This window comes from Tachyglossus aculeatus, chromosome 5, assembly GCF_015852505.1.
Source record: "Tachyglossus aculeatus isolate mTacAcu1 chromosome 5, mTacAcu1.pri, whole genome shotgun sequence".
Lineage (NCBI taxonomy): Eukaryota > Metazoa > Chordata > Mammalia > Monotremata > Tachyglossidae > Tachyglossus > Tachyglossus aculeatus.
This window is the reverse complement of record NC_052070.1, coordinates 55,875,136-55,902,466: the sequence shown is the minus strand read 5'-3', so window position 1 is coordinate 55,902,466 and position 27,331 is coordinate 55,875,136. Positions and strand designations below refer to the sequence as shown.

General features: G+C 49.0%; 1 protein-coding gene across 1 annotated transcript in view; it reads right to left on the bottom strand.

Annotated features, from left to right (window-relative positions):
- The window catches only part of ARHGEF10L (Rho guanine nucleotide exchange factor 10 like), a 176,320-nt gene that overhangs the window by 18,609 nt on the left and 130,380 nt on the right, over window positions 1-27,331 (bottom strand). The window contains 1 exon segment of the mRNA XM_038747301.1: window positions 18,934-19,079. Within this exon segment, the coding sequence (XP_038603229.1) occupies window positions 18,934-19,079 (146 nt within the window).

The following is a 27,331-nucleotide window of genomic DNA, read 5'->3' as shown; positions in this document are numbered from 1 at the left end:
GCCCTCCTAAAATCCCACCTACCCCAAGAAGCCTTCTCCACTTAATTCACAAATTTCCCAACCTTATCCACTTTAATCAGATCTTAGTACTCCATCTGTAGGAACATTTTCATCAGCGCTTAGAACAGTGCTTGGCACACAGTAAGTACTTAACAAATACCATAATTATTATCTTTGGATTTTACTACTTTTTTGGCCCTGATGTAAGTTCCTTTGGGCAGGGAACATGCCTCCCAACTCTCTAGAGTGCTTAATACACAGTATGTGCTCAATAAATACCACTGATTGACCGATTGATTGTTCAGGGCTTGATCTCTCATGCTTGGGCTGCCCCAAAAGTTTTTGTTGAAACATTTATGCTCTCCTTCTGCCAACTTATAAGCTTTTTGTGGTCAGGGAACATGCCTACCAACTCTGTTATATTGTACTCTCCTTCCCAAGCACTTAGGACAGATCCCTGAACAAGGTCAGCGCTCAAGAAATACCACTTCTTAAATGACAAATGTGTCTGGACGGCTTCCAGCTTCTTTCTGCTTTTCCTCCAGCTTCCCCAATCTGTTACTTAATGGACATGATACCTGCCCTCAGTGAGCTTGAAATCTGTTGGGGGAGATAGACACTAAAATAGATTACAGATGGGGAAGCATCCAAGAATAAGGATATGGCCATAAGCACTGTGGGGGTGGGTGGAGTACAGAATGCTGTGGGGACTGGGGCCCAAGTGAATAGGTGACATAGAAGGGAGTTAGTATGGGGGAGGAGATGAGAGGTTAGTCTAGGAAGGCTTTCTGAAGGAGATGTGATTTTGGTCAGGCTTAAAAGAACATTTTAGTAGCATTTAAAAACCACTTTCCTTCCTCGGAAGATGGCCTCTAAAGGCATATCTATCCCAAGTTCCATCTCAAAGTTAAATTTTATGGGCCGGGTTATAGAACCCAGAATCTTGTAATGGAAATGCTGACACAACCTTCCCTCCGCGAGCACAATATTTATGTAGCTAGAAGTGTCTCCATTATATACCGTTTCTATAAATCCTTTCTATAAATCCCCAAACCAAGCAGCCCAGCATTCAAAGTCATTATCATTGAAGCGACACAAAGGAGTTGGGTTGAGATCAATTCGACACGGCACTCCCTCTCAGGAGCAAAAGATCCTTTCAGGTAGAAACAAGGCTACAGACAGGAAGGCTGCCTGAGGTCAGATCACATGACCAGGAAAGAGCCTCAACATCCAGTGAGGCAACCCCCTATCCTGGGCTCAGTGATCCCACTGACATTCATGGGATTCTCCATGAAGCAGTGCGGCCTAGTATAAACAGCACATGCCTGGGGGTCTGAGGAGCTGGGTTCTAATCCCGGCACTCCACTTGTCTGTTGTTTGACTTTGGGCTAGTCACTTAACTTCTCTGTGCCTAAGTTGGGCACTTAATACCTTTTCTTCCACCTACTTAGACTGCGAGCCTCGTGGGAGCTGATTACCTTTTATCAACCCCAGCTTTTAGAACAGTACTTGGTACATAAGTGTTTAACAAACAATTGTTATTATTATTATTACTCTTATTATTATCTCCTTCCCAGCAGGAGGGATCAGTGTAACGCTGGGAGTCGGTGTCACCGTGACCTATGACTGGGAGATTTGATTGTGGGCACGGGGGCAGGAGACTCAAGGAACTCTGTTTCCAACCTGCCAACACAATTCTCGGCCTCTGGAAAGCATGACCTCCTGGAGGCTGAGGTGGTCTGGATGGGAATGATACAGTTTGGGTGCTTTCCTATTAGACCCCAATCGATCAACCCATCTATTGTATTCACAGAGTGTTCACTGCTTAGGAAGCATTGAATGAAGTACTCAGGAAAGCACAATACAATAGAGTTGGTAGACAGGATCCCTGCTAAGAGGCTTACCCCCATTTCCCACCAAAGCATGGTTCTCCCCTCAGGCTGGATTCATTAGGGAAGCTTGAGCAAAAACCCCAAGTCTATTCCCCAACCTGAGAGGCAATTACCCTATACTGTGCTGAGGTCTCCTTGTGAGCTCAATAAATATGAACTCATTATATCCCCAAAGTGAAAAGTACTTTATTAATCATGTTTATCCTTCGTTCCCTTTTATCATTTAAAACGACTTAATGAAGCTAATTGCTTTTTGCACCGACTTCCCTGAATTTCAATGAACTGCTCTTCAGGGGAAGGTCCGGCCCCAGCTAGTGGAATTTTTAACCACAGCCCTGGCCTGGATGGCCCAAAGTTGCTAGTCTTGAACACTCCTGCTAAGCCCGCTTGGCTAAAGTGAAAGGCCCGGTTGGCTCAAAAAGGAGGACAGGAAAATAATGCGGCCAGTAGCTACGGACCTCTTAATAGCAGACCACTTCTCTTCACCTTTGGCACTTCCTGACTTGAGTTTCCATTAGCAAAGTTTCCTTCATCAGCAGGAGAATTTATTTATTTTCAATTTGACATTTTGTCTTTAAAAAAAAAAATCCATCAGCAAATCCAGCCTCTTTGGAGAATAAAAAAAAGTGTGAGCTATTGATATTCCCCTCATTAGTTCTATTTAATTTATTTTTTGTTTTGTTCAATTATGAGAATCGCTGTACCGTTTCATCTCCAACGTCGATACCTGAAGGAAAATGGCTGGGTTTCCAGGGGCCTCAGTTTCTCCCAATCCCTTTATATTAGTCCCAATTAAAGCTCCGCCTCTTCCTTCCGAAGGAATCATCCCAGGGGATTCCATGAGCACATTGTGCCTCTGCTCCAGCCAGGCACTTTGGTGAAACCCTGACTCGGCTCAAGGTGGGGACTACCTCCCAGAGCAGGGCACTAAGGAGATGGGGAGTCACCCAGGACAGGGACAATCAAGCAGGAAAGACGATACTCATCTTACAAAAGTTTAGTCAGGCTGTGTCTGTCCAGGGACAATCAATCAATCGTATTTATTGAGCGCTTACTGTGTGCAGAGCACTGTACTAAGCTCTTGGGAAGTACAAGTTGGCAACATATAGAGACAGTCCCTACCCAACAGTGGGCTCACAGTCTAGAACTATCGAGACATATTTCCTAGGTGCCCACAACTGAAATTAGGCTAAACACAGAGAAAAACTAACATCTTCCCAATAGCCCGTGAGTGAAACGCCCTGTCTTGCACTTTTTCAGTGGGCAGGGGAGGGAAAAGGGGGGATGTGAGATGTGGGGATCGGCAAAATTTTGAGGGGCCCTTCTAAGCAGCAGCCAGGGCCCAGCTACACCACGCTCCTCGTTAATCACTTCAGAGGCTTGCTGGAGGCCAGCTGGGGTCCAAACTAGGCGAGCTCTAGTCCGGCTAGGGCATGGATGCCACCCACGCTGCCTGCTAAGATGTTGGCCCAGGCAGCTTCCTCTGGTCCCTAAGGTTCTCTTGCATGTCTCCTCTTCCTGCTCTCACTACTGCTCTCATGTTTGCCTTGCGAGATCCAAGCAGATAATAATAATAATAATGTTGGTATTTGTTAAGCGCTTACGATGTGTCAAGCACTGGTTCTAAGCGCTGGGGGAGATACAAGGCAATCAGGTTTTCCCACATGGGGCTCACAGTCTTCATCCTCATTTTACAGATGAGGTAACAGGCACAGAGAAGTTAAGTGACTTGCTCAAGGTCACCCAGCTGACAAGTGGCAGAGCCGGGATTAGAACCCACGACCTCTGACTCTCAAGCCTGTGTTCTTTCCACTAAGCCATGCTGCTTCTCAGATGACCACAAGGCGATGCATTGGAGAAGCAGTGTGACTCAGTGGAAAGAGCCCGGGCTTTGGAGTCAAAGTTCATGGGTTCAAATCCCAGCTCCGTCAATTGTCAGCTGTGTGACTTTGAGCAAGTCACTTAACTTCTCTGTGCCTCAGTTACCTCATCTGTAAAATGGGGATTAAAACTGTGAGCCCCACATGGGACAACCTAACAACCTGATCACCTTGTAACCTCCCCAGCCCTTAGAACAGTGCTTTGCACATAGTAAGCGCTTAATAAATGCCATCATTATTATTATTATTGTTATTACAGGTAGGAACAATGACTTGCACAGGGCTTGGCAATTATTTCCTAGGGCATATTTCTGAAGTGTCCAGATTGCGCCCATTGTCGAGCACAAGGCACCAGACTTGCAACTCCCTTCCTGGACAGACACAGCCAGCCAAGGGGCTGTCCGTGCTGACTCGGGAAAATGGTCCCACTCCACCTGTGTGGATCCAGTCCAGAGATCAGATCTCTCAATTAGCTCCCAGTTCCAAGAACCCAGTCCCTAAGGTCATCCCATGAAAGTCCAGACCAACCAAGAGTTGAAAAACATGGGTTCTACAGTAAAGAGGATCAAAGTGAAAGGTATGGCTGAAGTCCTTTCTTTAGGGTAATAATAATAATGATGGTATTTGTTAAGCACTTACTATGAGCCAAGCACTGTTCTAAGTGCTGTGGTAGATACAAAATAAACATCTCCTCCAAGAGGCCTTCCCAGACTAAGCCCCCTTTTCCTCTTCTCCCACTCCCTTCTGTGTCACCCTACCTTTGTTCTTCCCCCTCCCAGCCCCACGGTACTTACGAACATATCTGTAATTTATTGATTTGTACTGCTGTCTCTCTCCTCCCTCTAGATTGTAAGCTCATAGTGGACACGGAATGTGTCTGTTTATTGTTGTATTGTACTCCTCCAAGTGCTTAGTACAGTGCTCTGCACACCGTAACCACTAAATAAATGAATACAAGCTAATCAGGCTGAACAGTCCATTCCCGCTGGGGGATGACAGCCTTAATCCCCATTCTACAGATGAGGTAACTGAGGCTCAAAGAAGTGAAGTTTCTGGCCCAAGTTCTCAAAGCAGACAAGTGGCAGAGTTAGGATTAGAACCCAGGTCCTTCTGATTCTCAGGCCCTTGCTCTAGACACTAAGCTTTGTAAGGCTCAGGGCTCTGAGAAATTACTGGGAAAGTCTTGTTGGAGAAGGTAGGACTCCAGGAGAATGTCAGACTCAGGGATGAAGACAGTCCCAGGATTGGGGCACAGCCTGGGCAAGGGGATGGAGGAAGAGGAATATGAGGGTGAGGCTCAGGAATGTCGGCTTGACAAGAGAGAGGACAGAGGGCTGGGGAGAGGTGAGTGAACAGGTAACAGATGTAAGATGGGGCAAGCTGCTAGATAAGCTCGAAGATGAGAGTGAAGGGCCTCTGCTTGATGTAGAGGGGCACAAGAAACTTGGGGGACCTTGGGCTAGTCTTCTAGGGCTCAGCTTCTGTAGCTATTAAAAGGACAGGGGACCCCCTAGCCCCTCCCTCACTCTCTTAGATACTATAAAGATCAATGAGGTCCTCAAGAGCCCCTTTGAGAGGGTCCTACAGAAGTGCAAACCTGACCCCCGCAAACCCCCAATTACTATGAGTCAGTGATGTGAACGGCTCCCACTCAATGCAGTATCATCTCAGCCTTCCTGCGGGAGACCCTCTCCCTCAGCCCCTAAGACTCCGACAGGGCGTGATTTTCAAGCCATGAAATCTAGTCTCCCTCCAGCCTTCTCCCCCTTCTAACCCTGCTTCACCGTTTTCTGCTCAATGCCTATATAATATTAATGGTATTTGTTAAGCGCTTATTATGTGCCAAGCACTTCTACCCCCATGACAGACCAAGCTCTGGGATCACAGTAGCTGTTCGTGCTAGTCAGAATGAAGGAATTGATAAGGGTTTTCCACTTGTTCAGGGTATGTGAGAGGATGAGGAGGTAATCACTTAGGAGTGATGACTGCAGCTCCGGAAACTTTTCTTCCTCCAAGAGTTGTTTCCAACTATGAATTCATGCCCAACCAGAGGGAGAAGACATTTCTCATTTCAAAGACCACAGTCACTAAGACCAAACAGCAGTTCACACATGCATCCAATATGCACAGATTACTGGGACCTACAGTAATAATAACAGTGGTATTTATTAAGTGTTATGTGCCAAGCAATGTACTAAGCACTGGGGTAGATACAATTTTATCAGGTTCCACATGGGGTTCACAGTCTAAGTAGGAGGGAGAACAGGAATTGAATCCCCATTTTGCAGGTGAGGGAATTGAGGCACAGAGAAGTTCAGTGACTTGCCCAAGGTCACACAAGACAAATGGTGGAGTCAGGAATAAAACTCAGGTCGTCTGACTCATAGGCCTGTGCTCTTTCTGCTACGCCATGCTGCTTCTTTTGAAGCCATTGAAAAACTTCGCTTCTGATATATACTGAATAGACATCTTCCAGATGCTCTGAATTGATTGAGAATTTAGGGCCATAAGACAAAACGGTTATAAGCCCCATCCCTTCACCTCCCAACAGGCTTCACCCAAACCGGTACAGTATTTCTATTTTTAAGATCTCGATGGAAATCATTTCATGAATTCTCCTGCTTACTCACTCCAGTGTTTAGTGGACATAAGAAAGCTTTTCCCATATGGATAACTTAAATCCATCCTGTCGCGATCAAAGCCGTCTTCACTTATGAGCTTGCTGCCCCTCTCACCTCCTCCCGAACAGTGCACAATACTGAGAAAATCCATTTCTTAGGCTTCCCCCTCTAACGTTTTTTTAATAAAAAAATTAAGACAAAATTGCTGAGAGGAAACAACTTCATGAAGCGCACTGACCCTGAGTTCCATACGCTCCAGTGGTCCAGGCGTCAGGGGCCTCCGGTTTGGCAGTTTTGCAGTATTGCAAGAACTTAGTCAATCTTCCAGCTCTCATAAAAATTTGCATAACATTACCCAAGAAGCTTTGCACCGAGACTTCTCTTTTGCAAATTCCCACCCGTTTTGTGTCATAAATAAGATAGCCGATGGAAAACTAATATAGCCCAGTGATGCATTATTCATCCCACACAGCGTTGTTATGATAGATTTACAACGGCTAATACATGCAAACTAAGTTCGAGCACTAAATGTGAAAATTAAGGGTGCGAACGCAGTGGGAAGGGAGGTGGGGGGGAAAGGAAAAGAATTCTTCGGTAAACCCTGCTTCTGCCAAAAGATAGTGGAAATGTTTCAGAACTGCTCTATCTTGTCATGGATAGTGATAGGAACCACTGAGGCTAATGTCAAAGGGCAGAGCCTAAGAACTAGAGAGAAAGCAGCATCTAAGTTGCTAAGTGCTAAGGTCGGGGAAAATGTGTGGTCATTAATAACATGCTTAGGTAGCAACTTTCATCTTTGCAGCTCCAAGCCATGAACCCAAATTAACATATTCACCCTTTAAGGCAGGAGGCTAAGAGTTCTTTTCCTAAAGAGAAGCAGAGTGGCGCAGTGGAAAGAGCCGGGCTTTGGAGTCAGAGGTCATGGGTTCAAGTCCGGGCTCCGCCAATTGTCAGCTGTGTGACTTTGGGCAAGTCACCTCACTTCTCTGGGCCTCAGTTGCCTCATCTGTAAAATGGGGATGAAGACTGTGAGCCCCCCGTGGGACAACCAGATCACCTTGTAACCGCCCCAGCACTTAGAACAGTGCTTTGCACATAGTAAGCACTTAACAAATGCCATTATTATTATTATTATTATTATTATTATTATTATTATTATTATTATTATTATTATTAAAGGACAAGAGGGGAAACAGAGGCCTGAGGGACAGGCAGCCTGGTCAAGTCAAAAGAGCATGGTTCTGGGAGTCAGGGGATCTGGGTTCTAATTTTGGCTCTGCCACTGCCTGCTGAGTGACCTTAGGCAAGTCACAACTTCCTTGTGCTTCAGTTTCCTCATCTGTTAAAGGGGATTAAATACTTGTTCTCCCTCCTCCTTAAACTGTGAGTCCTATTTGGAACAGGGACTATATCCAACTTAAATTCATTCAATCATATTTATTGAGCGTTTACTGTGTGCAGAGCACTGTACTAAGCGCTTGAATCTACTGAAGAACTTAGTATAGCGCTTGCCAATAGTGCAAACTTAAATGCCACCATTTTCTTCTTCTTATTATTATTATTATCATCATCATTATCATAGGTGGCCAAGGGGGCAGAATAAGTGGATTTCATGACCCGAGAGTAGACCCAGGAGGCCGGCCACCCAGTCCAATGTCGTGGCCTGCACTGCCTTTGCTGGGGGCAGAGGCTTGCAAATACACACAAGAGTTTACTAGTCCACTCTCCACCAGAAAAATTATTTCACTGACCAGCCCACCCACCTCAGTGCCAGTAAAACGAGGAGTGAAATTCAACAACGTGAGCATTTAGCCCAAGTCATTTTCCAAACCTGCTACTCCTGGGAAGGCTGAGCTTAAATTGCCTACGCCGGACAGTAGGGAGGATGATCGGGGTGACCCTTACCCTGTTGCACAGACACTGGGGAGACAAACATCCTGGGGCATCTTGTCCTCCTGAGGGTGAGCAGGACTCCAGACTGTCTTGGGTTCAGATCTCCGGACGTTAGTACGTGGAGGTCCTGGGCGGAGCCCAGTGGTGACAGGGAAGGGGAAGGCGGCAGGGTAGTTGGGGACATACGTTTTCTGTCAGCTTCTCCGATACATTTTCAAAATTAAGATTCAAGTGTCATCCCTTCCCGCCTCCCCTCCGGCGATCAGTTCAAATGAACTCGCAAACGACTGGATTAGATTCTGAAAGTGGCTATCGAGGGAATGAGTACTCAGTGTGGACACAGACCCCAGTGGCTACGTTATTAAAGGTCCTTATTGCTCTCTGTGCTGGGATCAAGGTGCTAAACAAGCAGAGAACTCCCCAAGAGCCTATCTGCAGTGATCGGGGAGGAGGGGAGCAGAGACTAAGGGAAGCCTTGACATTCACCCAGTTTCCCTCCTTGGGGTCCCAAAAGTCAACCAGCCCCACCAAATTCCTAGGGCTCAAGATCAACCCCGAGTCTCCCCATCCCCCAAGGGGCAATGTGGGTCTATAAAGCCCCGGGGGAGGGAATCCTGGCCAGAGGAATGTAGCCCAGCCTCCTCAGGGCCAGGGTTGGCCAGGGCTGGCCAGGGCCTGAGCAGACCACACTCTGGGTAATAATAATAATAATGATGGTATTTGTTAAGTGCTTACTATGTGCAAAACACTGTTCTAAGCGCTGGGGAGGCTACAAGGTGATCAGGTTGTCCCACTGGGGGCTCACAGTTTTCATCCCCATTTTACAGCTGAGGTAACTGAGGCACAGAGAAGTTAAGTGACTTGCCCAAAGTCACACAGCCGACAAGTGGCAGAGCTGGGATTTGCACCCATGACCTCTGACTCCAAAGCCCGGGCTCTTTCCACTGAGCCACGCTGCTTCCCAGACCGATCCAGTTGACCTGGTTGGTCCCAGGACAGCAGAGAAGGAAACGGCAAGCTGATGGGGTCCGCCTTCCTTTTACAGCTCCCAGCATCACTCCCGTCCAGAGAGGTGCTGAGGGAGGCACAATCACTTGCTCAGGACCCCAGAGGACCACTGGATGCATTCAATCGTATTTACTGAGCGCTTACTGTGGGCACAGCACTGTACTAAGTGCTCGATGCCCTGGGCAACAACTTCAGAGTGAATCTGACTCAGGTACAGCTGGGATTTACACCTCACCATTCTCCTCCCCAAACACCTATCACCTTCACATTGAGCCTTATTCAACCCTAGCAAGTAAAGATGGAGAAACTGAGGCCCAGAAAGGTTAAGCAATCAGCTTGAGGCCATAGAGTCCAGGGTAGCAGTTCATAGTGAGCTGACGCACTGTATTAGGGCCTTGGGGAGTAAAGAATAACAAAGTAACATGCTCCCTGCCTACAAGGATCTTCCAGTCTAACGAGGGATAGAGGGAGCAGTCCAGCTGGGGCTAGACTCCAGACCTCTTGGTCCTCTATCATCATCATTATCATCACCAATGGTATTTATCGAGTGCTTACTATGTGCAGAGCACTGAATTAAGTAATTGGGAGAGTACAATAAAACGAAGTTGGTAGACCTGTTCCCAGCCCACAACAAATTTACAGTCTAAAGGGGGAGAAAGACATTAATATAAATACATTCTTTATAATATACAATTTTAAAATATGAACATAAGAGCTGTGGGGTTGAGGGTACTGCGAATAGCAAATGCCCGAAGGTCAGAGATCCAAGTGCACAAATGACATAGATGGGAGAGGGAGTTGGAGAATAAAGGGCTTAATTGGGGTAGGGCTTTTGGAGGAGATGTGCCCTCAATAATGTTTTGAAGGTTGGGAGAGTGGTGATCAGGCATTTATGGATGGGGAGGGAGTTCCAGACTAGGAGGAGGACATGGAAAAGAAGTCAGTGATGAGATAGATGAGACTGGGGCACAGTGAGTAAGCTGGCACTTACAGGAGCGAAATGTGTGGATTGACCACTGAGGTGAGGTGGGAGGGGGTGAGCTGATTAAACACTTTAAAGACAATGGTTGGGCACTTTTGTTTGATTCAGAGGGGGATGGAAAGTATTGGAAGCTCCTGAAGAGTGGGGTAGCATGGACTAATTTCTTTTAGAGAAATAATCCATGCAGCAGAGTGAAGTATGAATGGACTGGAGTAGAGAGACAGGAGGCAGATGCAGTAATCAAGGCAGGATAGGATAAGTGCTGAGATCATTGTGATAGTTTGGATGGAAAGGAATGGGTGTCTTTTATCAGTGTTGTGATGACAGAATCAACAGGATTTGGTGACACTGAATAGGTGGGTAGAATGAGAGAGGTTAAGACAAAGCCAAGGTTATAGTCTTGTAAGGTAGGGAGGATGGTAGTGTTGTCTATAGTGATGGGAAAGAGGGGAAGACAGTGTTTGGGTGGAAAGGTGAGGAGTTCTCTTTTGGACACATTAAGTTTGAGGTGTCAGTGGGACCTATAGATAGAGATGTCTTTAAGGCAGAAGGAAATGCTCACATTCTAACACTAGCAGTCACAAGCCTTAAGAGGATCTGGGGGTGGAATCCCAGAAGGCTCAGCTTTAAGGCAATCAATCAGCTCTCTCCCCTTTACTATGTTCACTCCTTTCCCACTATAAATGAGCCAGCACATTCCACTTCTCTAGTGCCAAACTACTCAGTGTGCCTTGCTCTCATCTCTCTTGTCTCTTTCACCAATGACACCTTGCTCAAATCTTCCTTCCTGCTTGGAATTCCCTCCCCCTTCACATCTATTCAGTTGACCACAGCTCTCCCCTTCTTCAAGACCTTACTAAAATCACATCTCCTTCAGGAGGGCTACCCTAATGAGTCTCAACTACCCGGCCTTTTTCATCCCCTACTGCCACTTCAAAACTTCCTATGCACTTGAGTCTTCAGAGTTAATATGTCCAAAACAGAACTCCCCATCTTTCCAGCCAGTCTCCTCCCCATAACTTCCTAATGACTGTAGACAACACCACTAAACTTCCTGACTCATAAGCCCATAACTTTGGCATTATCCTCGACTCATTCCTCATTCAACCTGCATATTCAGTCTGTCACAAATCCTGTCAGCTTTACTTCACTACATCTCCAGAATCCACTCCTTCCTGTCCATTTAAACTGCTACCATGCTGATCCAAGCTCATATCTTAATCCTTTGCAAGCGCTGCATCAGCCTCCTCTTGACCTCCTTCCCTCCTGTCTCTCCCCACTCCAGTTGCTATTTCACTCCTCTGCCCATATCATTTTTCTCAAGAAAAGTTCTGTATATGTCTCTCTACTCCTTGAAAACCTCCAAGGGCTGTCCATTCACCTCTACATCAAACAGAAACTCCTTACCATCAGCTTTAAGGCACCCAATCAATTCTCTCCCTCCTATCTTACCTCACTCATTTCCTACTACAATTTGCTCCTTAAATGCCAAACCTCTCACTGTATCAGTCTTGTCTGTCTCGCTGCAGACCCCTTTCCCACTTTCACCCCCTGGCCTGGAACCCCTCTTCCCCTTCATATTTGACAGACCACCATTCTCCCTATCTTCAAAGCTCTACTTAAATCCCATTCATTCATTCCTTCAATTCTATTTACTGAGCACTTACTGTTTGCAAAGCACCGCAATATGACGATAAACTGACACAACCCTGCCCACAAGAGCTCACAGTTAGAGTGGGAGATATTAATATACATAAGTAAATAAATAGATGAATAAATTAAGGATCCACTCCAAGAGGCCTTCCCTAAGTCCTCTTTTTTTCCTATTTGTTCTCCCTTCTGCATCACCTATGGACTTGAATCCAGATCCCTTAAGTAGTTTGTTACATCACCCCAAGTTCTACATTACTTATATCCATTATCCTTATACTCGTTCTTCTCTATCTGTAATTTATTTTAATTACTGTCTCCCCCACTAGACTGCAAAGGCGGGGATTATGTCTACCAACTCTATTGTACTATACTCTCCCAGTCACAGTCCATTGCTCTGCACACAATAAGCACTCAATACCACTAATTGATTGGGTACTCTCCCCCAACCACAATTTATATACATATCTTTAATCTCTGTTGCTTCCCCCTACCTAGAGGAAAGAGCAAGAGCTTGGGAGTCAGAGGTCATGGGTTCTAATCCTGGTTCCACCACTACTCAGCTGTGTAACTTTGGGCAAGCCACTTAGCTTCTCTGTGCCTCAGTTGACTCATCTGTAAAATGGGGATTAAGACTGTGAACCCCACGTGAGACAACCTGACTACCTTGTATCTACCCCAGTGCCTAAAACAGTGTTTGGCACATAGTAAGCGCTTAACAAATACCATCATTATTATTTTAGTGTTTATCTTCCTCGCTAGATTGTAAGCTCCTGAAGAGCAGGCGTCCTTACTACTCTCCCTATTTTTCTCTCCCAAGCACTTAGTGCAGTGCTCTGTAAAGAGTAAACACTCAATAAATATTACAGATTGGTTGTTAATCTGGATTGAAAACCCACCAAGGAGAGAAACAGAAAGCTCATCAACCAATCTATGGAATTTATTAAGCGTTCATTATGTGCACAGCATTGTACTAAGTGTTTGGTAAAGTCTGGAAGCTCCTTCTCTAGTCTGTAAGCTCACTGTGGGCAGGGAAAACATTCACCAAATCTATTATAACGTACTCTCCCAAGCACTTAGTAGAGTGCTCTGCACACAGTAAGTGCTCAATAAATTTGATTGACTGAAAATACAGAAGAGTTGGAAGATGCAACTCCTGCCCTCAAGGAGCTGACAGACTACAGGGCAACCTCACCACCGAGCAGCCCCACAAGGGTCGTCCCTTGAAGGAAGGGGCTGGAGGTCAAGGGGCAAGGGTCACAAGGCCACATCTAAGGCTGGAGGGTCCCACTCGGGGTGGGAGTGAACCATGCTGACTCCGCTCACTCTGCTGTGGGCAGTAAGGCTCCTGCCTCACCCTAACGGCCCCTGGCATCATGGGCACCACCAACCTGGCAGAAGCATGGCAGCTTGTGGCTGAGGAGGGCCAAGCAGTTCTGACCTTCTAGACTGTGAGCCCACTGTTGGGTAGGGACCATCTCTATATGTTGCCAACTTGTACTTCCCAAGAGCTTAGTACAGTGCTCTGCACACAGTAAGCGCTCAATAAATACTATTGATTGACCTGGCCTGCCCAGATGAACCAATGGGAGGGGCTGGTGGGCACTGGGGCATCCAGACACAGTCACATGACTTGAGCCCAAAGTGGATGTGGCGGCTTGGATCAGCTGTCTCCATGCGCTCAGAAAGGTGCGTGGGTGTTGGGGTGAGAAGTCCAAGACAGGTAGAGGAAACCCATCTCATCCAAATCCAATCCCCTGTGGCCTCCTCCTTCTGGACTACCCTCCCTCCCTGTCTGCCCTGCCCAAAGCACTTCCCCATCACTGAGAGAGGGCAAACTGAATCTCAGGGGGCAAACACGCCTATGCCAGCATCCCCTGCCCACCCCTCCTGCTCGGTACCCGCTCCCCCTGGGCTCAGGCCCCCCAGGCTCCCTGCCTCATGCTGGGCTGCAGAGATGAAGTGCAGGGACCCATCTGGGTTGCAATGGGCAGTCATTAAAAGCAGCCCAACACAACATTTCCAGAGGCTCCGCACTAGTGAAAGAGCCCATTTTCATTCAATTCCCAACAGCAGGAGCAACTCTTTATTAAATATGTATAGCATTCACCTTGTTACTGTTCGGAATGGAAAAATGATTGTGTGTGTGCAGAAGACTTGCTCCGTGCGTTTTGCTGCTCACCTGAATTTTTCAATTTCACCGGGCTTCGTATATGGGTTTTTGCTCTAGCTGAACCCCATGCTCCCCTCCTCCCTCCCTCCACCCCACACTCAGCCTGCTGAAAAATGCAGGTGAGGAGCGATATTGGTCTCTTTGAAGAAGGGTGAGTGTGGGGGAATCCCAAATAGCCATAGCCCAGAGTGGTGGTCTCGGGTTCATCGGAACCAGAGCGTTTCTGGAGATGGGGCACATAGGAGGCTCTGAGGGAGACGGCCGAATAATAATAATAATTACAGGATTTGTTAAGCACTTACTATGTGCCAGGCATTGTACTTAGCACTGGAGTGGACTGAGCCCACCCAGACTGAGCCCCCTCCTTCCTCTCCCCCTCCTCCCCCTCTCCATCCCCCCCCCCCCGCCTTACCTTCTTCCCTTCCCCACAGCACCTGTATATAAGTATATATTGTTCGTACATATTTATTACTCTATTTATTTATTTTACTTGTACATATTTATTCTATTTATTTTATTCTGTTTATATGTTTTGTTTTGTTCTCTGTCTCCCCCTTCTAGACTGTGAGCCCACTGTTGGGTAGGGACCGTCTCTATATGTTGCCAACTTGTACTTCCCAAGCGCTTAGTACAGTGCTCTGCACACAGTAAGCGCTCAATAAATACGACTGAATGAATGAATGAACACAGTCCCTATCCCGCAAGGGACTCACATTCTTAATCCCCATTTTCCATATGATGAAACTGAGGCACAGAGAAGTGACTTGCCCAGGGCATGCAGCAGACAAGTGGTGGAACGGGGATTAGAACCCATGATCTTCTGGTTCCCAGGCCCATGCTCTATCCACTACGCCGTGCTGCACGGATGGAGGGGACCACCTGGGGTGGGACCACTGTTGGTCCTTTCCTCTGGCTCCAGGAGCCCTGCATCAGAACCGTTGCAATTCCAGCTCAGGTGGAGAGGGGGAAGGCAGAACCTCCTGCAGCAACTGGAGGAAGGGGTCTCCAGAGAGGAGTTGGGGGGCCTTGGGAGGTGCAGCTCCCCCACCTCTGCCTTCTGTGGGGTCCAGGGGAATGGTCACTTGGTCCTGAGGTGGGACAATGCTGGATGGAGCTGGTGCAGGGTTCCTGACAATGCAGGCTTCTCCTCCCTTCCAGGACTATCTCTGGGACCCCAGGGACTCCTGTGGGACTCCCCACAGGACACCCCTCACCCCACAGGTCCTGTCCTGTGAGCGGTTCTGGACTGTGAGCCCACTTCTAGACTGTGAGCCCACTGTTGGGTAGGGACCATCTCTATATGTCACCAACTTGTACTTCCCAAGCGCTTAGTACAGTGCTCTGCACACAGTAAGTGCTCAATAAACACGATTGATTGATTGATTTTCCAAATATCAGCTTTAGTATGTCATCCAGCTTCCTGGCAGCAAACCCCAGACAGCCCCTCAACAGTCTCCTCACCTCACAGGCCCTGTCCAAATATCAGCTTTAGTATGTCACCCAGCTACCTGGCAGCAAACCCCAGACAGCCCCCTAACTCGAACAAGATGCACCTGAAGCCAGACCTAAGGACCTAACTGCCTGAACCCCCGGGAGGAGCAATCCTTGGGCAGCTGATCCGGCAAATCCTGTACTCCTTCCTCAACAGCTGCCCCCTCTCCCTTGCCAAGAAAAAATGGCCTTAAACTATACCAGGAGAGACTTTTCATTCAATCGTATTTATTGAGCACTTACTGTGTGCAAAGCACTGTACTAAGCGCTTGGGAAGTTCAAGTTGGCAACATATAGAGACGGTCCCTACCCAACAGTGGGCTCACAATCTAGAACCACAGACTTTGGTTCGAAACCAGGAAGAACTTCCCAAGGGGAATGAAACATGGCTGATGAGGAAGGTGGTGAAGCCCCTTGCCCTGGAGATTAAGAAAAGTGGGTTGGAAAACCTCCTGACTTGGAAAGGAGAAGTGGAGGAAGGGGAGGGAGGATGCATGCTGGATACAAGGAATGGCTGGATGACCTTCTGAGATGCCTTCCAGCCCCAGTGTCATAGATGAGCCCTGACATGAGACCTCAGGGAGGATCTCAGCACATTCCAAGCAAAAGCTCTGACTGGGGAGGAGAGGAAGGAAGAGAAGGAGGGGAAGGAGGCAGAGGGAGAAGGGATGAAGAGGAGAAGGCGGTGAAGAGATCTAGGGGAGACAGACAACAAAACACTCCTCCCCCTCCTCCTCCTCTTCTTCCTTCTGGAAGCGGGACATATTTACTATTTACTATTCTATTTATTTTGTTAATGATGTGCATCTAGCTTTACTTCTATTTATTCTGATGACACCTGTCCACAAGTTTTGTTTTGTTGTCTGTCTCCCCCCTCTAGACTGTGAGCCCGCTGTTGGGTAGGGACTGTTTCTACATGTTGCCGACTTGTACTTCCCAAGCGCTTAGTACAGTGCTCTGCACACAGTAAGCGCTCAATAAATGCGAGTGAATGAATGAGTGAATGAATGAATATTAGCAAAATAAAATAAATAGAATAAATATGTACAAGTAAAATAAATAAATAGAGCAATAAATATGTACATATATACATAAATCAGCGTGGCACAGTGGAAAGAGCACGGGCTTGGGAGTCAGAGGTCATGGGTTCAAATCCCGGCTTCGCCATTTGTCAGCTGTGTGACTTTGGGCAAGTCACGTTACTTCTCTGTGCCTCAGTTACTTCATCTGTAAAATGGGGATTAAGACTGTGAGCCCCCCATGGGACAACCTGATCACCTTGTAACCTCCCCAGCGCTTAGAACAGTGCTTTGCACATAGTAAGCGCTTAACAAATACCATCATCATCATCATCATCATCATCTAGGGCAGCCTGGTATTGGCGGTGTGGGCAGACTCGCCAGCTCAGAGCTCAGGCAGAAAGGCAGCGCGCTGGGTGGTGAGACCAACCCTGGGTCAGGGAAATGCCAAATCGGGTGTCCAACCCAGAGGGTGGCAGACATCAGATGCCGAGAGGAAAAGCAGGGAGGAAGATGTCCAACCCAAATGGGAGAGCCCTCTTCACCCCACACTGTGTTCTGAGGATTACTAATATTATTGATATTATTAATATTGTTATCATTATTCTGGAATTTGTCAAGTACTTACTCTATGTCAAGCACTGGAGTAGATATGAGTTAATCAGGTCAGACACCTTCCCTCTCTCACATTGTCTCTTCCAAATCGTCACCTCCCAGGGCCCGCAATGGTCCGCAAGCCCCCTCCGGAGTAGTCAAGAGCAGTCGGAAACTGCTCCCTCAGTGGGAAAATCAGGTGCAGCAGTAACCACATCCCCACCTCCTTCTATTCCTACTCACAACTCGGCCACTCCCTGAAGGATTTCCAGATTCACCCCACACTGCGGTTGGTGGAGAGGGTTCTGAGGACCAGGGACAGAGCGGTAGTTCTCAAATTGAGGGAGGAAGGCAATTGTCAGGGAAATCCTGGGAGGGAGGAGAAGGGTGGTGTTACTGGAGAATTCTGGAGTGTAGGAGATGGGCAATGTTGCAGGAGAATTCTGGGAGGTGGGAGGAGGGTGGTAGTGTTACAGGGGAATTCTGAAAGAGGGTGTGTTACAGGAGAATTCTGGAGGGCAATGTTGCAGGGGAATTTTGGAAGGAAGAGATCCTGCTGGATTTAGAGCTCTGAGCTGAGATCCTGTGGTGGAGGCTCATCTCCTCTCCCTACACTCCCTCCCTCCCAGCTTTGAAGATCTGCTGTGATGACAAGAAGGAAGACTAACCATAGGCGATTTGGTTTTGGCAGAGCATGATGGGGGCATGAAAACGTCAAGGGAGTCTCGGGATGAAAACGTTTGGAACTCCCTGATGGCAAAGCCAGGTCCCAAGGGTGCGGAGATGCCCAGTGCTGGACCCTTTCCAATTTCAAAATGCTTAAGGTTCCAAATCAATCACCACACATCAAAGTCTCCCTCTCAAAGCAGCTGTTTCTCCTTCACTTATCCGCCAAGTCTGGAGATCAGGGAGGTGTCAGATTGGAAGTGGAGAATGGAGGAGTGGAAGAAAAAGGGAGTGGGAGGGATGGGGACAACAGGGAAGTCAAGGAAGTTGTTGTGGTTTCCTTGGCAGAGTTGGAAGGCAGGCGGCCCCGGGAGGGAGGCAGGAGAGGAAGAGAGGAGGGGACGAGGGAGGAGCAGGAGCCACTCTGAGGCCGATGCTTCCACACAGCCATGCCCTGTGACCCCAACGCCTGGCCTCCTCAGAGCCTAATGGGAAAGCTAATTGTCCAGAAACAAACTGAGTTTGAAAATGGCAATGGAGGAGGAGAATCTCCAGATTCTCATTCTTTTCTATTCCCTCTTCCCCTGCCCCGCCAAATGCTGCCAAGGGGAATTCTGGGAGCCTCGGTGAAATGCTGCAGTAGTAACAGAGCTAACCTTCAAGGCTGTCTGTATTAGCGGGTTCCCCCATCTCTCTCTCTTCTCTGATACGCGATCTTGGCTATGGCCAACACTGGGCCCTTTTTATCAGATGGGGAACACCTCCACAAGCAGACCACTCGGCCGCAGCCTCCTCAGGGAGGTGGGTGGTGGCCAAGCTCGGCCTGGAAAGAGCCCAGGGAACTGAGACAGTCCCGATTCTCTGCAGGCAGGCAGGCCGGTGAGAGGGGGGAGCAAAAGATCGCTCCTCGGTGCTCCCAGAGCAGAGAGGCGGGCCTGGAGCTCAGCTCCCAAAGGGACCTGGTAGGGGCCGTGGCAGGAATCGTCCTCTGACAAGAAGTCAGGGGCCACGGCTTGAGTTCTAGAAAGCCCTGGGACGGGGAGCAGGGGAAGGAGCATCGGTACCTGAGGCTGCAAGGTGGTGGCATCCAAAACAGTGACCCGGTGGCCACAGCTGGCCCACACTGTGTCATCCAGGCTCAGGAGGGTTCGGATGGGCCCTGGGCCGACTGTCACGCTGGCTGGCACGCTGTCCTGCTCCCACAAGCCCCCTGGGGGAGGAAATCAGCAGAAAGTCAGAGAGTGGTCACCCCTCAACTGAACCCTCCCCAGCCCTTTAGTCCTTTAGCCCCCAGACCGGGATTACTGAGCAGCCACTCATGACCATGGCTGACTGAGAATGGGCGAGGGGAAGTCAAGTCCCGGGCCTTTTGGCTGGTGCCTTTGTTACTGTATTTCTGCGGTTGGCAGAGGAGGAGGACGTAGTCAAGGGAGGGGGGGATAGATGGGGGAGGTAAAGATATGAGAATAGGTCAGACAGCTAGGGTCAAAAATTGCTCTTTGTTCTTCCTCCTTTCCCTACTCTTTGTAAATAACTTGTGTGTAAGCTCCTTGAAGGCAGGCCCCAACTCTATTATACTCTATTAGGGGCTTAGTACAGTGCTCCACATATACTTAGTGAATCTAGCAACTGATTTAAGGGGCAAAACAGTTTTCTTCTTCAATTGCTACTCTCGTATGTTTACCGAAGCAGCGTGGCTCAGTGGAAACAGCCCGGGCTTTGGAGTCAGAGGTCATGGGTTCAAATCCTGGCTCCCCCAATTGTCAGCTGTGTGACTTTAGGCAAGTCACTTAACTTTGTGCTCCAGTTACCTCATCTGTAAAGTGGGGATTAAGACTGTGAGCCTCCCGTGGGACAACATGATCACCTTATAACCTCCCCAGCATTTAGAACAGTGCTTTGCACATAGCAAGTGCTTAGTAAATGTCATTATTATATTTACTACAGGAGTAATTGACATATTTCAGGTGGCTAAGAGGTAAAAGGTGACCAAAGATGCTATTTTAATGACCTTCAGATGAAGATTTCATGGTATTTACTGATTGACTGTTTACACAGTTGTACTCCCCCAAGTGCTCAGTACACGGAAAGTGCTCATCAAATACCACTAGTTGATGGACTGAACCCTAAAGCTGAGACGGACCTTGAGAATCATCTGGTCCACACCCCTGCCTTTGTGCAGTCCTGCAGCAAAGTTATCCTAGACAAACAGCCCCTGCCCTTTTCTTAACTGACTCCAGAGAAGACAATGCCCTGAACTCCCCTGGACAGTCGGCCCCTACAGGGTGGTAGACTGAGACTCAGGACGGAGCAGGGGTTTAGCCAGTGGGAAACAGGCTGGGGCCTAGAACCAAAGTTCTCAACTCCCCAGGGTCCCTCCCCCTCAAGCAGAGGGAGAGGGGAAAGAAATGTCTGTGGACTGGGACAGAAAGACCGTCCTAACCTCAGGTTGCCTCAGTAACCTCATCTGTGTAATGGGGATTAAGACTGTGACCCCCAGTGGGACGTGGACTGTGTCCAACTTGTCTTGTACTTACCCCAGCACTTAGAACAGTGCCTGGCACATAATAAGCGGTTAACAAATACTCCAAAAAACGAACAGTTGCAAAAACCTACTGCTTCAACGCCTCAGCCCCATTCCTGTCGAGTGCTGTCCTCTCCCCTCCTGGCCGGAGGAAGTCATCCTAGCCCACCGGCTGAGTGATGGGGGTGGGATTTCCCCTTACATTCAACTACCAGTCGCCTGCACCAAGACAGCTGGCCCTCCCAGAGTGCTGTTTTATCAGCCATCAGAGCCCCGCTTATTAAAATTGATTTTTCTTTGAAATCCCAGCCGATACCACAGAAGGCTGCTGCAGCAGCCTGCCGGCCTCATCGGTATGCAAGAGGGAAAGACAGCCATTGGGGGTGTGGGGAGGAGGGAACAGTAAGGCCTCAGCCTGGTCCTGGCCCCAGGCCAGCTCCCAGCAGGGCTCTTGAGGACCAGTTAGCTGGACGCCAGGTCCAGGCACCCTTTCTGGGCTTGGCAGGAAAGGGAAGGTCATGAGGTGAAGGTGGCAGCAGCTGGCATTCATTCAATCGTATTTATTGAGCACTTACTGTGTGCAGAGCACTGTACTAAGCGCTTGGGAAGTACAAGTTGGCAGCATATAGAGACGGTCCCTACCCAACAACGGGCTCACAGTCTAGAAGGGGGAGACAGAGAACAAAACAAAACATGTGGACAGGTGTCAAGTCGTCAGAATGAATAGAATTAAAGCTCAATGCACATCATTAACAAAATAAATAGAATAGTAAATATGTACAAGTAAAATGGAGTAATAAATCTGTACAAACATATACAGGTGCTGTGGGGAGGGGAAGGAGGTAGGGTGGGAGGGATAGGGAGGAGGAGAGGAAAAAAGGAGCTCAGTCTGGGAAGGCCTCTTGGAGGAGGTGAGCTCTCAGTAGGGCTTTGAAGGGAGGAAGAGAGCTAGCTTGGCAGATGTGAAGATGGAGGGCATTCCAGGCCAGGGGGAGGACATGGGCCGAGGGTCGACGGCGGGATAGGTGAGAACGAGGCACAGTGAGGAGGTTAGTGGCAGAGGAGCGGAGAGTGTGGGCTGGGCTGTAGAAAGAGAGAAGGGAGGTGAGGTAGGAGGGGGCGAGGTGATGGACAGCCTTGAAGCCGAGAGTGAGGATTTTTTGCTTGATGAGCCAAGAGTGAGGAGTTGGGTGGGCACAAAAGACAGCTGTTCGCGGATTCCCACCCTGACAAACTCCCCATTGTTTCCCGGGAAGGAGCACCAAAGCAGCAGCAGCCAGGGAGAGCACAATATAACAAGAGTTGGTAGACACGTTCCCTGCCCACAGCGAACTTACAGTCCATAGCAGCAGCCCAAAGACAACTCAGGCTTCCACCTCCCACTCCCTGGCTGTCAACACATGCTAGGAGATCTGGCTCAATGCCTTTGCCCCGGTGCCTGCTGCGTTAGGGGAGGAGTGACAATTTATCGTGGGGATGAAAGGGGACATCAATGAAGCATTCAGTGCCAGGAAAAGAGGAGCAGAGGTAGAGCTTCCCAGCCCTCCTATTCAATATTGCTAGCTGCAGAGTGAGGCTCTTGACTGTGGGTAGTACAACTCTGCTATATTGTCCCCTCCCAAGTGTTTAGTACAGTGCTCTGCACACAATAAGTACTCAGTATATACCCTTGATTGAGGCTGGGAGGAGAGGCAAGATGGCTCCCCTGGTCTCTCTTCTCCATCATGAGTTCAGCCCTATTAAAGGGGTCTGAAGGGTGCCCAGGCTGCTTGGCGAAAGAAGGATCGCTGGGCCCCTCCTTATATTCCCACATCCAACCTGGCAGTTTAGGGATTTTTGCATCTATACATATACCTGTATATATGCATATATGTTTGTACATATTTATTACTCTATTCATTTTACTTGTACATATCTATTCTACTTATTTTATTTTGTTAGTATGTTTGGTTTTGTTCTCTGTCTCCCCTTTTAGACTGTGAGCCCACTGTTGGGTAGGGACTGTCTCTATATGTTGCCAACTTGTACTTCCCAAGCACTTAGTACAGTGCTCTGCACACAGTAAGTGCTCAATAAATACGATTGATTGATTGCATCCAAGTAGGGCCCAGGACATTCCCTGTGGAAGTGTCCAGTGTCCTGGCTCTCTGGGACGCTCCAGCACCATTAACACCTGATTCCTCTAATTGCCCACTCCCAAGCACTTACTAAGGTGCTCTGCACACAATAAGCAATCAGAAAATACCATTAATTGATGGATTGGAGGTGGAGCAGACCCCCAGTTTAGCAGGGCTCAATGAAGGGCTGTCACAGGCCCAGAGATCTCCTCCCTCAAGCAGCTGGTGGCCCTTCAACACCCCCTGCCTACACTGAATGAAGCAGCGTGGCTCAGTGGAAAGAGCACGGGCTTGGGAGTCAGAGGTCATGGGTTCTAATCCCAGCTCCCCACATGTCTGCTGTGTGACCTTGGGCAAGTCACTTAACTTCTCTGAGCCTCAGTTACCTCACCTGTAAAATGGGGATTAAGACTGTGAGCCCTACGTGGGACAATGTGATCACCTTGTATCCTCCCCCAGCACTGAGAACAGTGCTTTGCACATAAGAAGTGCTTAACAAATGCCATCATTATTATTAAATTAATCAATCAATTAATGGTATTTATTGAGCACTTACCGTGTGCAAAGCAGTGTACTAAGCACTTGGGAGAGTACAATACAACTGAGTTAACAGATGTATTTCTTGCCCACAAGTGGCTGTGGGCCGCTCCCAAACTTTCTTTAGACAAGGGCCCACAGCCTCTTGCCATCCAGCTCTCCCTGCCCGGGGGCCTGTTTTCCCGTGAGGCACCGTGATTCCGGGAGAGGAACAGTTTGTCTGTCACTTCTGTGATGTGTGACCTTGGGCAAGTCACTTCACTTTGCCTGAGTGACCTCATCTGAAAAATGGCGATTAAGACCGTGAGTCCCATTAGGACTTGGTCTGTGTCCAACCTGATTAACCTTGTACCTACCCCAGTGCTTAATACGGTGCCTATCACACAGCAAACACTTAAATACCATAAAAACAAAACAAAAGAAGGCTGAAGGTTCCTCAATGGGAAAACCACCTGTGCACAAGAACGGTGGCTGCTGATGTGAGTCCCTTTTGCCCTCCAGTGGAGAAATAAGAATGTTTTCCGTTTCCTGCTACAAAACCATATGTTTCGTAGCCAAGGGGGTGGGTGAGTGACCAGTCCCAGTCTGGTAGACTGCCCTGATCACTCTAGCCGAAGTTCTCTCTCTCCTCTATCCCCGAGGAACTAAGGGTCCAGTTCGTCCCTTCCCATCATGGCTCTGCACCAAGCCCCTGGCCAGCCCCTCCCTCACTCCTCTTCTCCTTACCCATTCTACCATGAGGCCCACCCACCTTTGGGCCACCACAAAAGCCTGTGCCCGCTGGCAGAAGGCTGTGCCGCCTCACAAAGATGCCCTGGGAAGTCTGTCGTCTCTGGCAAAAAGCAGCAGGAGATGGCTTCCTCTTGGCCCCTGCGACTTGACCGGCCAGCCCAAGAGAGAAAGCTTAAAAAGGGTTCACAACCTCCCTGGGAAACAGTGGGGACTGGGGGTGGTGTTACCATGGGGGAATGGGGTGTCAGGAGCAAGAGAACAGATGCTGGAGCCACTGGGCAGAAGAAGAATCCAAGGAAACAAAAAGGGCCCTCCTGGGGCAAATCTAGGATGGTCCCTTCAGCCTACCAAAGAGCCCGGGTTTAGGAGTCGGAGGTCAAGCGTTCTAATCCCGCCTCCGCCACTTGTCAGCCGTGTGACTTTGGGCAAGTCACTTAACTTCTTGGTGCCTCACTTACCTCATCTGTGAAAGGGGGATTGAGATCACTAGAGATCTGGAAGGTGATCCTGGGGTACCGGCCATCTCAAGGTCAAATGCTATCTCGTGGCCACCTGAGCCAGCAGGCAGAACTCAGAAGTGAGGGTGGGATACCGCCCCAACAACCAACACTGCTAGATTGACAGCCCAAGCTGGGAATACAGAAGGTGTCCCTCGCCCCTGTGCCAATCAAATTAGGTAAGGAGGAGGGGGGAGGGCAGAGATTGGATAAACTGAGGCCAGAAGCTGGAATGGCCGAGGAGCACAGGTGATAAATACCTGTCGCCTCTGTCCTTCTGGGGCAGAACACCAAGACGCGCAGCAACAGCGGCCCACGTGTCTTTCTCTGCCCAGAAGGCCAGACGCCCGCTCTGCAACCAGAACCAACACACTGGGGAAAGGGCCGCGGGATGGGTGAGTGTCTCGCCAAACGATCGTGGGTGGGAGCCAGGTGCCCCGCTGCAGACGGGTAACATAAGTGGATTCCTCCCGGGAAGGGAGAGCACATGGTGAGAGCTAGCCGCCCACCACATGTGTGGGTACTGTAATGGATTCCTCCAGTGGGGGAAAGTAAGTGGATTCTACCCATGTGGAAAAGTAAGTGGATTCTTCCCGTGTGGGAAAACACCTGGATTCTTCTCAAGTGGGAAGTACACATGGGAGTGAGTTAGCCGCCTCACCCACGTCTAACATGTGTGTTCCTCCCATTAGGGAAGCTCTAATATTACTAATTAATCACATTCCTCCCCAAAGAGAAGTTCAATCCATTGCGCCTAAACCATTAAATAATTCAATTCACCTCGCGGAATAAATTTTATATAAAACTCGGGCTTTCCATCCCCGGCCTCTCTCTCTCTCTCGCCACGCCGATTACCGAACGAACCTGTCCCCGGGCGACAGGTGACACCCTCCAACACTCTGGGCCAGGTCAGAACCAAATCATGCTTGGGGGCGAGCGTGCAAGCTCACGGAGCTTGTCAGTTCTGTGGCCCCTGTCTGTTTCTGCCACCTGAATATTGTGTTCCTCCTACCTGCCTCCCTAACAGAGGGACTGCCACCTTCAGCGGGCAGGGCCTACGTTTTGTTCTTTTTTAAAAAATGGTATTTTTGAAGTACTTACTATGTGCCAGGCACTGTACTAAGTACTGGGATCATTACAAGCTAATCAGGTTGGACACAGTCCATATCCCATATGGACCACCCAATTTTAATTCTTTACGGAGGACGTAACTGATGCCTAGAAAAGTGAAGTGACTTGCCCAAGGTCACACAGCAGACAAGTTGCAGAGCCAGGATTAGAACCCAAGCCCTTCTGACTTTCAGGCCTGAGCTCTGTCTTGAAGCCTCTCCCCAGCCGTCTGGTAGCCCACTGGTGCCTGGGGACGGGCAACTCCAGAACATTGGCATGGAGCTATGGGCACCGGTGGAAATGGGGACTGAGGTTTTCTCCTGGAAAGCAGGGGAGCAGCTCCCCTTCTCCACCAGATCACCCCCGAGCCTGCCTTCCTCGTCACAATGCCCTGCCTTTGTCCACGGCCTCCGAGCAACTAGCTACGGATGCCAGGCCAGCAGCGACGGCTTATCATCATACCCCACTCCATCTCCAAGAACCTACGGACTCTCAATCAGTGTCGCTGGCAATCCATCAATCAGTTGCATTGGCTGAGCCCTTCTGAGTGCACAGCACTGTATTCAACACTTGGAATCTAAGACCTGATTCTTGCCCTGGAGGATCTTCCGATCGAGCGGGGGAGGCAGACGAAAGAATCCGTTACAGCTAGAGAGGGTGTAAGAGAATATAAAGCCAGGAACAGGATTGCTCCAGAAGCAGGCATGAGCCCCCAGGGGCTTAAGTGTCTACTGGCAGAATGACTGACAGGCCTGGGCACCACTTGAGAAGCAGCGTGGCTCAGTGGAAAGAGCCCGGGCTTTGGAGTCAGAGGTCATGGGTTCAAACCCTGGCTCCACCAATTGCCAGCTGTGTGACTTTGGGCAAATCACTTTACTTCTCTGGGCCTCAGTTTCCTCATCTGTAAAATGGGGATTAAGACTGTGAGCCCCCCCGTGGGACAACTTGATCACCTTGTAACCTCCCCAGCACTTAGAACAGTGCTGAATAATAAATGCCATCATTATTATTATTGTGGGAACTCTCCTCCGCCCTCATCCCATTGATATCACTCAGCCCACTCCAGAAAATGCTGCGGAGCCAAAGCTGAGAAGAGTCACCCTCCCTAGGCATCCCGAGGGTGCTTTGAACTTGCATTCTGCCTTATCCGGGCACCGCGGGAGAGGATGGGAGAATCCGGAGAGAGAGAGAGAGAGAGAGAGAGACAAGCACCACTCAAGGAAAAGAAAGGCAAGCCCCAGGAGCCAGGTTCCCTTGCTGTGTTCTTCCGCCCCCTCACTGATTCCCATCGCTAAGGTCATGGTCTCTCCCTGGGCCGCCCTGGGAAGGATGGACTCCGATGGGGACCAAAGCCCCTCCCTGGCAGCACCTAGCTCCCGATAGGGAGGTCCATGAGATGTCCATCTTAGGAGAAGAGACCACTCCCCAGGGGCAAAAAGCAGGGGAAGCAATGATGAGCCGAGGCAGGAATGGGACCCCTAACTGATGAACAAGACAACCACTCCCTAAGCCATGAAGTGAGCCAACCCACCAGCCTGCCCCGAATCCCTTCGATTCTGAGGGGGCCACAGGTGGTGGACGGGATCGCCCTAGATGAAACTGAGTGCTTTTGATAGCTCACACACATACCCCCACCTGTCTGGGAGAGGGAAGTTTGTTTCCCCCACCTCCCCCCTTTAATTGAAAGCTATAAATGCCTTATCAAAAGCTAATGAAAAATAGCACACACTTCCAAGAGGCAATGAAGTCCACTGCACAAACACTCGTTTCCTAGCCCTGCAACGGGCAGCGATGACCCAACACTTAGGGCTTCACCGGTAGGGAGAGGGAAGAGAGAAACTGGAGGTGAGAACAGTCTCAGTCTCAACCCTCAGATCATCGGCCCATGGGGCCCCCGAGCATCCCCCAGCACAACTGCAGTTCAGAGGTCCTAACTCTTCTCTGG